Raw genomic sequence first — 14,260 nt, forward strand, 5'->3', positions numbered from 1 at the left:
GCAACAGCTACAGCAGAAAAGTATGTTGAGGTTAGTATAAGTTAATGATCTATGAAATATATGTAGCTAAACTTATAAAGACATATAAGATAATGAAGGGGATAGATAGGGTAGAGGTAGAGAGATTCTTCCCACTTAGAAAGGATAGCAGGACTAGACAGCCTCAAGATAAGGGGGGAGCACAGTTTAGATCGGAGTTGAGGAGGAACTTCTTCACTCAAAGGGTGGTGAATCTGTGGAATTCTCTGCCCATTGAAGTGGTGGAGGCTACCTCGCTGAATATATTTAAATCACAGGTAGATAGGTTTCTGATAGACAGGGGAATTAAGGGTTATGGGGAGAAAGCAGGAAAGTGGAACTGATCCACTTCAGATCAGCCATGATCTTATTGAATGGCAGGGCAGGCTCGAAGGGCTAGATGGTCTACTCCTGCTGTTAGTTCTTATGTTCTTATGTTCTAAACGTTGGGGATTTTGTGTAAATATTCTCTTGTGTCTTCTTGCAGTGATTTTCTCAGTGTTCATTGAGCACAGCTTTAGTTTTTAACCACAAAAATGCTATAACTGCCTCACTGCATGGAGTGAGAGGTAATTGGCACAAAAACATTCAGGAGTAGATAATCATGAAAAAATTAGTGCTGGGAAAAAATTCCAGGATTTGGTGATTCAAGTACTTTATTGAATTAATTTTTGTCATTTTAAAGTTTTATCACAGTTTAAACTTTTCACTTGTAATCAGAGACACAGAATAAGGGACAGGTTAGAATCTCACTTTACATGATTTTAACCTCAAGCGATGCAGAGGGAACCTAGTACAGTAGTCATTTATTTGGTAGGTGAACTTCATTATAGATAAATGTGATGGGTTAAAGTTGGTAGGGAGAATATAGCTTGGATAATTGAGTCTCAATGGGTAGAGGAATAAAATCTAGGGCCGCAGATGTAGAAATTATTTAAAGTTAATTTAAATTAAAATCTACTTACAAATGGAAAAATGGAATAGAATTGAAAAGTGCATAAGTCATTTTTAAATTATATCAATCCTTGATTGGGCCCCACAGACAGTGCTCTGCACAGTTTTCATTTCCAAATTACACAAAGGCTTTAAAAGCTCGCAAGGTGCAAAAAATCATTCAAAAGTGTGGTACTTGTAATACCACCCTCTTGTTGCCATATGTGTGTATATATATATATATATATATATATATATATACACTCAAACCAGAATAAACTAGTTTTGTTTACTTAGGGTTCTTTGAACCCCATCTGCTGCCTACATTCTTCCATCCCCATCCTGTGAAGATATCATAATTCTAGAACTGAAAGTTTACAATTTTCGCAAACTGGGGTTCTTGTCAAAGCCAGAATGTTGAGGGGTGACCTGATGGATGCCTTTAAAATTATGAAGGTGTTTGATAAGTTAGACAGATGGTTATTTTCACTTATGGAAAAGATCAAAACCAAGGGCGGTGAATAAAGATGCTTGCCTTTTATCCATTAGATAGCTCAGCAATGCTTTGGGAAGATTTAGTAAAAATTACTGCAAAATGATTGATAAAATAGAGCACAGATGCATTGAATGGAAAGCTGGATAAATACATGAGGGCGAAAGGAATCAGAAGATATCCATATTGAATCGGAGGTGGATATTGTTTAGTATAGTAGATCTGTTGGACCGAATGGCCTATTTATGTGCAGTGGCATAAATGCAACTATATTGCCTGTGGCATCTCTCAACAGCATGGAAGGAAAATAAAATTTTTAAATATCACACTGGTGTGGTCTCGAGCAACTATTAATGTCTGACCATAAGGAGCATTGGTGGCTGGAAGCAAATTATATATCAATACATTCTATCAGGTTGAATAGACAAATCTAAAAGGGTAACAAAAAATTTTATGAAGAAGGGTTTTACTGAATATCTCTCAAAAATGTATGTGAACTTTCTAAGACCAGTACATGTCGTATTTATTGCATTCCACACTGGATTGTAGGTTTATAGGTTGTGTTTTTTTGAATACTATTTTTAGTTGAGCAGGAAACTAAAACTGCACACTGATGTTTGGTTTGGAGATTTTAGTTGGTCTTTTCCAATTTATGATGAATATCTGTGGATAGGTTAAACTTGTGATAGATTGGTGACCCAGTCTAATTCTTCTTCCTGTGACAGCTGCTGTTAGAACACCAGGAAGCTATTTCGCCTGATCATAATGATCTATTGCATGAGCTCCTGGAAGGACTAGGAAGTGTACCTGATGTTGAAACTCTGATTGGTGAGTAATTTAAGAGTTGATTGTAGATTTTTTTTTTGCTCTGGGCTCCAAGGATAATTCATTCAGGGTGAACAAACTAATCCTTTTCAAAAATAGAAAACTGTGCTTAGCGAGGTTTTAGATTTGGCCACAACAAAATTCTTATATTCCAAAATTAGCAGTTTTCTCTGAAAAGTTGTGCAATAATCTATTCCATCTGTTTTAGGCTTAGAAATGAGTGATCCAATATTTTGAATTAAGCAACAAAATATTCCAGCCAATTGGAAATTTGCTGAACAAGCAAACTTCAATTTATTTGGCACCTTTAGCTGCCTCAGGACATCCTAAGGCATTAAGTCTATTTTGAAGTATACTTACTGTAATGTGGACAAATGTTTTGTCTTAAAAAAAAATTTGAAGTCAGTATTTTTGAATTAAGTTACAGCTACTAAGTTGAATGTTTTCAGTGCACTACAACAATTTTCTATCGAGATTTACTTACTGTTTACTTTGGTATCCAGTACCCAAATCAAGGGAAAAGGAAGAGTTTGATATTGATACACATTAAACATAAAGAACAGTTTTGCATCTTTCATCTAATGGAATCAGGTTTAAGACTGTAGAACTTGCTACTCATTAGTAGGTGATAATATATCTATACAAACGTATAACCTAGGAGCAGGAGTAGAGCCCTTGAGTCTGCCCCGCCATTCAGTCAGATCATGATGAACTTGACTGGAGCCCACCAGTTACCCTTGGTAACCTTTCACCCCCCCTGTTATCAATGGGGAGGTGGTGACACAGTAGTATTGTCAATGGACTAGTAAGCCACAGACCCAGGGTCATGCTCTGGGAAATCTGGGTTTGAATCCCTCCATAGCAGATAGTGACATTTGAAATTTAGTAAATGAAAATCTGGAACTAAAGTCGAATGATAACTGTGATAATACTGTGCTTTTAAGAAATGTGGGTGACCCAGTGGTTAGCACTGCTGCCTCACAGCGCCAGGGACCCAGGATCGATTCTCGGCTTGGGTCACTGTCTGCACGGAGTCTGCATGTTTTCTCTGCGTCTGTGTGGGTTTCCTCCAGGTGACCCATCACTACCCTCTGAAAGACAAAAAAAACTCCTTATCTCTATCTTAAATGGCGATCCCTTATTTTTAAATTGTCACTTCTAGTCCTAGATTCTCCCACAAGAGGAAACATCCGCTCCATATCCAGTCTGTCAAGACTCCTCAGAATCTTATATATTTTAATCAAGTCGCATCCTATTCTTCTAAACTACAACAAGCCCAATCTGTCCAATTTTCCCTTGTAAGACAATCTGCCCATTCCTGGCATTAATCTAGTAAGCCTTCTCTGAAATCCTTCTGATGCATTTGCATCCTTCCTTAAATAAGGAGACCAATACTGTACATAACACTCCAACATTATTCTAGGATTAAAAGTCAAATTTCTTACCCACATCTTCCACTTCACACACTGTTCTGGCACTGAGCAATACTAGGAGACATCTTTTTCTTACGTTTATAGGATGTTATAAGTTAATGAAAAGGATCCTGAGATTTAGGATTTATGACCATTTGGAAAGATGCAGCTTAGGGATAGTCAGCACAGTTTCGTGAGGGGTTAAGTCCTGCCTATCAAATTTGATTGAATTCTTTGAGGAGGTAACGAAGTGTGCAGACGAAGGTAGAGCAGTTGATGTCATATACGTGGATTTTAGTAAGGCGTTTGTAAAGTTCCCCATGGTAGGTTCATGAAGAAAGTAAGGAGGTGTGGGTTAGAATTTGGCTGATTGGATAAGTAACTGGCTGTCTCATAGAAGACAGAGGGTGGTGGTTGAGGGAAAATTTTCAGACTGGAGGCCAGTTACCAGCGGTGTACCACAGGGATCAGTGCTGGGTCCTCTGCTATTTGTGATTTTTATCAATGACTTGGAAGTGGGGGCTGAAGGGTGGGTTAGTAAATTTGCTGATGAGACCAAGATTGGTGGAGTAGTGGATGAGGTGGAGGGCTCTTGTAGGCTGTAAAGAAACATTGATAGGATGCAGAGCTGGGCAGAAGAGTGGCAGATGGAGTTTAACCCTGATAAGTGTGAGGGGATTCATTTTGATAGGACAAACTTGAATGCATATTACAGGTCAACGGCAGGGTTCAGAGGAATGTGGAGGAACAGAGAGATCTCTGAAGGTTGCCACTCAAGTGGTTAGAGCTGTGAAGAAGGCTTATAGTGTGTTCGAGTTTATTAACGGGGTTTGAGTTTAAGAGCTGTGGGGTTATGCTGCAACTATATCGGACCTTGATGAGACCACATTTGGAATATTGTGTGCAGTTCTGGTCACCACACTACAAGAAGGATATGGAAGCATTGGAGAGAGTGCAGAGGAGATTTACCAGGATGCTGCCTGGTTTGGAGGGTAGGTGTTATGAGGAAAGGTTGAGGGAGCTGGGGCTTTTCTCTTTAGAGCGGAGGAGGATGAGAGGTGACTTAATAGAGGTTTATAAGATGGTGTGGGGGATAGCTAGAGTGGACATGCAGAGACTATTTCCTCAGGTGTTACTAGGGAGCATAACTATGAGGTTCATGGTGGGAGATGTAGGAGGGATGTCCGAGCTAGATTTTTTACTCAGAGAGTGGTTGGGGTGTGGAATACACTACCTGCTGAGATAGTGGAGTCGGACATTTTGGGAACTTTCAAGCAGTTGTTGGATAGGCACATGGAGCACACCAGAATGATAGGGAGTGGGATAGCTTGATCTTGGGTTTGGACATAGCTCGGCACAACATTGAGGGCTGAAGGGCCTGTACTGTGCTGTACTGTTCTATGTTCTATGTTATCAATGTTTGCATGCTCTGTAATTGCTGTCCATTTCTAATTGTCTTTGAGATGGTGGTGGTGGTGAATTGTCTCCTTTACTGTAACTGAATGGCCATTTCAGGGGAGAGTTCAGAATCAACCAAATTGCTGAGAGTCTGGGATCACATACAGATCAGACTGGGTTAGGACAGCAGATTTCCTCCCTTAAGGGACATTACTGAACCACGCGAGTTTCTAACAACAATCAAGTACTTCCAAGATTACCATTGATAATATTAAATTTTTATTCCAGATTTGTTTTATTCGGTAACAGAATTTAAATTCCCCAGTTGCTGGGATGAAATTTGGAATCTTGCCTTCAGATCATCTATCCAGGCTCCTGGATTACTAGTTCAGTAAAACATCTACTAAGCTACCATAACAAATGATCAAAGATACAGGCACGTAGACACTTGAGGGAGGCAATATCGGTTGGTGACAGATGGGTTGCATTTCAGTCTCAAACGCTGCTTCCAGAATCCTCCAAAAACATACCATACTTCTGTAATTAAAAACAGATTCAATTTAATGTGTTACTCTAAGCACAGTTTCTTAACTATTTGTGCTAATAGTCTTCCAACTTGTGATTTTTTTTTTAAAGATTCAGTTGCATTTGCTGAAGAGTTGATACCCTTACTAACTGAAATGAGAATTTTCTGGCTGTAGAATATGTCATTTAGGCTAAACTGCTGAAATTGTTCTGTCAAAAATTAGATCATTTTGGCAGATTATGTAATTACAAAGTGTTTGCATATTGTAAGTCTAGACAGCTGATGAGCTTTTGTCTATGAATTATGTATCTTTGGGAACAGTCTGAACATATCTGGCTTTGTGAGTACTGCTATCAGTAAAATTGAATACAATTTATTTCTTCCCAGGGGAGGGGGCTGTTGATCCAAATGACCCCAACAAAGATAATGTACTTTCTCAGCTTGCAAAAACAGGAGTTTCACTCACGCTGACCAGCAAGATTGAGTTACGAGAGGGGGATGACAGAGACATGAAGACTTTGATGATGAAGTAAGTTTTATCCTTGAACAATCTGCTCTTTTCTTAGCTAATTTTTCCTTCTACCACAAAGTTGAAGAGGAAAAGTGGGGTGGGAAACAGGCTGTAAATTCCAGGGATATTTTGCAACACTTGCCAGTAATCAGAACTCTGTATAATACATTTCAATATAATGCATTTCAGCTGCCTATTTAAATTGCTACACCTCAATAGTGCAGTTCTTGGATACAAGATCTCAAACAAATTAGGTAATTCTGCAGAAATGGTATTCCTGGCCAAATGTCAGTTTAATGATTGCTGATTGAGAGATTATGACTGGTTGTGTTGTCTTTCTAATTGCACCACTCTCGTTAAGGAATATCATATGCTCTTCCCCTTGGCAGTTCCACGTAGCCCAGTAAAAGTTTGATTTATTATTGTCACATGTATTAGTATACAGTGTATTGTTTCTTGCGCACTACACAGACTTAGCACACTGTTCATAGAGAAGGAAATGAGACAGTGCAGAATGTAGTGTTACAGTCATAGTTAGTGTGTAGAGAAGGTCAACTTAATGCAGGGTAGGTCCATTCAAAAGTCTGATGGCAGCAAGGAAGAAGCTGTTGTTGTATCAATTGGTACATGACCTCAGACTTTTGTATCTTCTTCCTGACAGAAGAAGGTGGAAGAGAGAATGTCTGAGATGTGTGGGGCCCTTAATTATGCTGGCTGCTTTTCTGAAGCAGCAGGAAGTGTAGACAGAGTCAATGGATGGGAGGCTGATTGGCATGATGGATTGGACTACATTCGCGACTACATTCTATTTAAAGGGCGAAAAGCTGCAGCATGCTACGGTGCAGAGGGACCTGGGGGTCCTTGTGCATGAGTGGCAAAAACCCAGCCTGCAGGTGCAGCAGGTGATCAGGAAGGCAAATGGGATGCTGGCCTTTATAGCAAGGGGGATTGAATATAAAAGCAGGGAGGTCTTGCTGCAACTGTACAGGGCACTAGTGAGGCTGCAGCTGGAGTACTGTGTGCAGTTTTGGTTGCCACACTTGCGCAAGGATATTTTGGCCTTGGAGGGAGTGCAGAGGAGGTTCACTAGGCTGATACTGGAGATGAGGGGGTTGGACTATGAAGAGAGGCTGAACAGACTGGGTTTGTACTCGTTGGAGTTTAGAAGAATGAGGGGGGATCTTATAGACACATATAAGATAATGAAGGGGATGGATAGGGTAGAGGTAGAGAGATTCTTCCCGCTCAGAAAGTAGAGCAGAACTAGAGGGCACAGCCTCAAGATAAGGGGGGAGCAGCTTAGAACGGAGTTGAGGAGGAACTTCTTCACTCAAAGGGTGGTGAATCTCTGGAATTCTCTGCCCGTTGATGTGGTGGAGGCTGCCTCGCTAAATATATTTAAGACAGAGGTAGATAGGTTTTTAGTAGGCAAGGGCATTAAGGGTTATGGGGAGAAAGCGGGAAAGTGGAACTGAGCCACTTCAGATCAGCCATGATCTTATTGAATGGCGGGGCAGGCTTGAAGGGCTAGATGGCCTACTCCTGCTCCTATTTCTTATGTTCTTATGACCTCTTATTCCTTGCGGTCTTGATCAGAGCAGGAGCCATCCATACCAAGTTGTGATACAACCAGAATGAATGCTTTCTATGGTGCATCTGTAAAAGTTGGTGAGAGTTGTAGCTGACATGCCAAATTTCCTTAGACTCCTGAGAAATTAGAGCTATTGGTGGGCTTTCTTAACTTATAGTGTTGGCATGAGAGGGAGCAGGATGGGTTGTTGGTGATCTGGACACCTAAAACCTTGAAGCTCTCAACCATTTCTACTTCATCCCTGTTGATGTAGACAGGGGCATGTTCTCCTCTACTTCGTGAAGTGAATGACTATCTGCTTAGACTGAGGGAGAGATTATTGTCATCGCACCAATTCACCAGATTCTCTCTCTTATTCCTGTACTCTGTTTCGTCATTATTTAAGATCCAACACACTACAGTGGTGTCATCAGAAAAATTGAAAAGCAAGTTTGAGGGGAATTTGGCCACAAAATCATAGGTATATATGGAGTACAGTAGGGGGCTGAGAACACAACCTTGTGGGGCACCAGAATTGAGGATGATCATGGTGAAGGTGTTGTTGCCTATCCTTACTGATTGTGATCTGTGGTGAGGAAGTGCAGGATCCAGTCACTGAAGGAGGAGCTCAGCCCGATGCCACTGAGTTTGGAGATGAGTTTCACAGGAGTAATGGTATTGAAGGCTGAGCTGTAGTCAATAAATAGGAGTCTGACGTAAGTGTCCTAAAAAGGGTAATTTGTTTTCCTCTGAGCTCTAGTTGAGTAACATAGTCTAATGTCATGTGGATATATGTTCACACTGAACAGTTCAGAGTACTTACATGCTGTTTTCAAATTCACAGTTATATCATGCTGCCATTAGATCAGTGGTTCTCAACCACGGCACACAGATGTATCACAATGTTCTCCCCCCACCACCGCCCCCCCTCCACTCCCCAAGTGTGCCGCAAAAAAATGTTCAAAATGATTCATAACAGTTAAGCTGAAACTAACCTTTGCCTTCAGGTCAGTGGCTGGCATCTCCAAGACCCGGTGAATCTTGGGCCTTCTGTACATGTGCCAGCTGGGAAAGAGCCCCACACATGTGCACTTTATATTGTTATGTTGGTCAGGCCCAGAAGCATGACCAACAGGACTTGGAGCTGAAGACAAAGGCTCCAAGCACTTGCAGAAAAAGCAAAAACTCAAAGGGTGCAAAAGTCCTGGGAGAAGTGACAGAGACAGGGCAAGGTTAAAAAGAAAACAGGCGAGAGGACAGAGTGAAGTTAAAAACGAACATTCCAATAAGGGAAGAAGACAGAGAAAATAGAAGTCTGTCTCAAATTGTTTTGTAGTATAGAAGTATTCCATGACATATAAAAGGTTGGGAACTACTGCATTAAATACATATAATAAACAGCAAGACACTGACATTTTGTTTAATTCTTGATCTATAAGTAAGACCCTAATAACCTTGAATGGTTTCAGCTTGTGTGATTGGAATTGTTACTGGAATGTGTAAGTACAGTGATTGTTTATAGCCATCTGTCTGGAAGAGATAGCAGCTTAGATGATAAAAAGCTAAGTATTGCTGTAATGCACTTGTCTGTGTTGTAAAGTGGAGTGTTTGGGTACAAGTTGATTGTTGCAAACATTACTATGAACAGGCAGTATTTCTCTGGTTTTCGCCACAGCCATTTATAAAGATTCTTTGGGGGCACTGCATTGTCAAGTGAGATGGCATGGTGACTACAGCAGACTGATGCACCTTTATTAGGTATTGGCATGATATATTCTTTAGGCAATGCTGTATTCAGTCAGAATTTCTAAATATCATTTTGTCTTCACAAAATGGGTGGCGCAGTGGTTAGCACTGCTGCCTCACAGCACCAGGGGCCTGAGTTCAATCCCTGACTTGGGTGACTGTCTGTGTGGAGTCTGCACGTTCTCCTTGTGTCTCTGTGGGTTTCCTCTGGTTTCCTCCCACAGCTGGTTAGATGCATTGGCCATGCTAAATTCTCCCTCGGCATGCCCAAACAGGAGCAGGAGTGTGGCAACTAGAGGATTTTCACAGCAACTTCATTGCAGTGTTAATGTACGTCTACTTGTGATACTAATAAATAAACCTAAACTTCACAGTGAAAGAAAACCTTGTAGTTTAGGGCCAGCACATTTATTTGTTGAATGATGTTGACCCACTGCAGTTTTCCAGTTTTTGGTTAGAAGTTCTTGGGGATTCAGCATCACCAGCTACTTCACAGGCAGATCATGTGGGAGATTATAACAGAGAACCTCTGTTCCACATTGCATAAACTGGCTATTCAATTATAGCTTCTGCAGTCATACAAATTCCCTCTGTCTGGAAAGCACACAGAAATTTTCTCTGAAACAATTACAACTTATGACAGGTTTATATTCCATAGTTCACTTGAATGCACCTTTCATAATTAAACTAAACAATTTCTCATGCTGCACACTCAGGCAAAATAGCAAGTACTTTGTTTATTTAATTTGCTATCTAGTCCTTCATTATTTTGAGACTCAGTTTCAGGCTACCTGTTTTGGTAAATATACTGAACTTAACATTCCAAAAAAAACACATTTGAAAACTCTGCTCAGGCAACCACAAAATTCAGTTTGCTACAGACGCTAGTTAAATTTTTTTTACTGTGTTAATACTTGGGTATTGCTGGCCAAAGTTCTAGCTCAGTTGGTTCAACAGAAACAAAATGTAAGCAATGTCAGCTTGGCTTAGCTGTTGATATTGTTCCCTAAACCAGTTGTTTATAGATTTGGCCCTCGTGCACACTTAGCTAACACTTTGGTGCGTGACTGCAGGAGTACGGCAGAAGCCCAGTTGAAATGTTGAACTTGGGCCCTCTCTGCTGCTATGGTGCAGGTATGCAGGTAGACTAAGGTGACACAGTTCAATTAAGAATAACTCTCCTACAATCAATATTGGTAAAATTAGATTAACTGGGTTGTTTGGTTGTTGGTGAAATCTTGCTCAACGTGAATTGTGTGCTCCATTTACCCTGTGTTGATCTTGCCATTTCAAATTAATTGTATTTAAATATGGAAGAACAAAGGGACATAGGCAATTTATAAATACACAGCTCTTAAGGCAAAGTTAAATAAGCATAAAGTTCTTGAGACTTTCCATTACTCTTGAAGAGCTGGATAGGCACCCCTCCCTGCGGTTTTGGTCAGGAAGCCAGTAAGTGGCACATGAGTGGAATCTGGCTGTTAAAATAGGGCAAGTTTCCTGTTTACTTCCCCGCTGGTCAGCCAGTCAATTTGTGGCATCTCCACTCGGAAGTTAAATCTGAGCTCATTAGCATTAATGTAAATTGTATATTAATGTAAACTGTATATATACTAGGCATTAGTAATCTCCAGTTTGGGTTATTTTTCTGGTTAGTTAATTAACTGTGTTTTAATTAAACTAAGTGCACAATGAGCTGCATTTTGTTTCACATAAGAGATAAAAGATTTTTATTTTGCAGCAAGTTGCATTTATTTTAGTACAACTGGATCTTGAAATTTTTTTTTAATGTGGAGTAGTGTAAATTTTGCTTTGCTCTTTCCTTCACAGGACAGCCTGCTGTCTTGCAAATTCAATTTAATACAGATATTGAAGTGGAGAGAGGATTTAATTTGATCTCACTGGATTGACTTTGTCAAAGATTGAAATTCCTTTCTGGACTAGGTTTCCTGAAACTGCAGACACTTTAGTTGGCCATTTGACAATTCTAATAGTCCAGAAACAAAATCCAACCACAGCTCATGATTCTCAGCCTTGCTTCTTTTATTTTTGGCTTATTTCCTACAACAGAAGAAGATTGTATCTTTCTCATTTTCTCTCAATCTGTCCAATCATTCCTTACAGCACAGTCTCTCGTACCTATGCCATCCGATTGAATTTAGTCCCACACCATAGTTTTTCTCCCCTATACCCTGCAAATCTGCCTTCAAACACGTGTCCAATTGTCTTTTAAAATCAAATTCCTCCACTCTTTTCAGTAGCGCATTCCAGACCTTAATAACCCTGTACGGAGAAATTTCTCCTCATTTTGTCACTAGTTCATTTGACAATTATTTAAATCTGTGAACTCTGGTTAAACTGACCCACTTGCCTTCAATTTTGACTGCTACCATTATTCTGTTTAATCTCTTATGCTGAACAGCCCCACCTTTTCCAGTTTTTCCATATAACTTTCACTCTGCCTCCTATCCCTGAGTCAATTTTGAGCTAATTTACTCCTGTCCCTTTTACTACCAGATGTTTCTATTTTCAAAATAACTCTGAAATATTACTCTCATCTCCTCATAACCACGCCTTGCCTTTCCACTTCCCCACTTTCATATTCCCCTAAGTCGAGCTTCACAAGTTGTTTCCTGATTAGCCAGCTCATGCTACGCCAATATTTGTAAGGTCAAAGCCTAATTCTTGAGCTTTAGCTGCAGGGTTCTCAATTAATACTGATTAGGGTGTCACTTCTGCCACTTTTTTCTTCAAGCTTAGTTACACCATCATCCCGCAGTAAACTCAAACATTAACTTCATGCAGAATGTGGGGTAAAAGCTTACCCACCCTGATTTTCTTGCTAGGTTAACCTGAATTACAGGTTTCACTAGTACCCAGCTCTGACAGTTGAGTGGGGGCTTTATTTGATGTTAGTTGGAGTTTGTGTCATTTGGAATGTCACTCCCTAACATTCTGCCATGCATGCACTCAATTAGTGATCACACTTGTGTGAAATGAGCATTTAGAGTAGTTAAATAATAAGTAACAAAAGTAATGGAAAGAAATGATATTTAGGCAAGTGTACTCCTCATTAAGTGTTTGTAAGAGCTTGCTATGTATAAATTGGTTGCCATGTTCTCCACTTAACAGTAGTGACTACATTTCAGAAATACATTTTTGGTTTGTGTAAGTTTTTAAAAAACAATTTAATAATATCTGCAGTTATCTACCCTAACCACAAGTGTGCACCCAACATCTTCACTCAAAGGGTGGTGAATCTCTGGAATTCTCTGCCCGTTGAAGTGGTGGAGGCTGCCTCGCTAAATATTTTTAAGACGCGGGTTGATGGGTTTTTGATAAGAGAAGGGATTGAGGGTTATGGGGAGAGGGCGGGAAAGTGGAACTGAGCCACGACAGATCAGCCATGATCTTATTGAATGGCGGGGCAGGCTCGAAGGGCTAGATGGCCTACTCCTGCTCCTATTTCTTATGTTCTTATGTTCTTATACATCCAAATTTATGCCCGTAGCTGTGCAAATCAGAGAATGTAATTCTTAAAATTGGGTGCAAATAAAAGTTCAATTTGTATCAAAGTAAAATAATTTCCAACCAGTTGGGTATAAACTGCACACATATTGAAAATTTCTAAGTTACTCCTAAAAATCCTAGAATGTTCCTAAAAGGAAGCTTCTGTGGACAAATTATTTCACAAGGGAATAACCTTAATTGAGGATTCTCTCATCTGTTTAAATGATTCCTGAAAGTAGGCTTTGATGATTGCTAATGAGCCATGATGCTGCATTCAACAATCCTAGTCGTCATGAGGTTCCCAACAGTAGCTGTCAATATTCTTTATGGTGCTTGGAGCATTTCTTGGGCCAACATCCTGAATATTCCTCTGAATTCAAAATTTGTAACATGCTATTCAGAGTGTTCCTTTCTACTCTTTCAGAATGCCAGTATTTTAAATTGGCAATAAACATTTGTCATCACTCTCTGCCACTGTTGAACTCTGCAGGCTCTGAACATTTCAGAATGCCAGTATTCCAAGATGGCCTCAAACGCTGGTTTGTCCTTGTTCACCAAAGATGGTTTAATTGTCAGTGGGCAAAAAGCACATGTTAAATATCTCATTTCGTAAGTAACTTGCTTTGTAGGTGCTGTATTTGAACTGGAAAATTTGGAGTGGTTAATTAGTTGGTTAATCTGCTGGATGTGATTTCACTGGAGGGGGTGTACAGGAGGTTCACCAGGATGCTGCCGAGGATGGAACATTTAAGTTAAGAAGAGAGGTTGGATAGGGACAGTTTTTGTTGGAGCAGAGAAGACTGAAGGGTAACTTGATCAAAGTGTACAAGATTGAGGGGCACGGACAGAATGGATAAGGAGCAGCTGTTCTCTTTAGCTGAAGAGTCAGTCACGAGGAGACATAGGTTCAAGGTGAGGGGCAGGAGGCTTAGGGGGATATGAGGAAAAACATTTTAACCCAGAGGATGGTATTGCCTGAAATGCGCTGCCTCGGAGGGAGGTAGAGGTGAGTTGCCTCACATCCTTTAAAAAAAATTACCTGGATGAGCACATCATGACATTCAGGGTTGTGGGCTCAGTGGTGGTAAATGGGATTAGGTGGGAGGTCAGGTGTTTCTTGCCTGTTGGTGCAGACTTTGTGGGCCGAAGGGCCTCTTCTGCACTGTATGATTCTAGATTCTCATGCATCAAGAAACTGAACAAGGTGAGCTTTAGAATATGGCTTTACGGACAGTGCAGGGTTGGGATAAAAGATCAAAAACAGCTTTGTGAAATTAATACTGAAGAAGCAGCCTACTGGGGAAGCCATTCAATAATG

The 14,260-nt window shown here is 40.3% G+C and overlaps 1 protein-coding gene across 1 annotated transcript in view; it reads left to right on the forward strand.

The window, feature by feature from the left end:
* iqgap2 (IQ motif containing GTPase activating protein 2) overlaps positions 1 to 14,260 on the forward strand; it is a 323,133-nt gene that overhangs the window by 272,819 nt on the left and 36,054 nt on the right. Inside the window, exons 31-32 of the mRNA XM_080189314.1 lie at positions 2,170 to 2,272; positions 5,993 to 6,134. Of these exons, the coding sequence (XP_080045440.1) occupies positions 2,170 to 2,272; positions 5,993 to 6,134 (245 nt within the window). The remainder of the gene's footprint in view (positions 1 to 2,169; positions 2,273 to 5,992; positions 6,135 to 14,260) is intronic.

The sequence above is a fragment of the Carcharhinus amblyrhynchos genome, chromosome 5 (genome assembly GCF_965287045.1).
Source record: "Carcharhinus amblyrhynchos chromosome 5, sCarAmb.v2.hapA, whole genome shotgun sequence".
Lineage (NCBI taxonomy): Eukaryota > Metazoa > Chordata > Chondrichthyes > Carcharhiniformes > Carcharhinidae > Carcharhinus > Carcharhinus amblyrhynchos.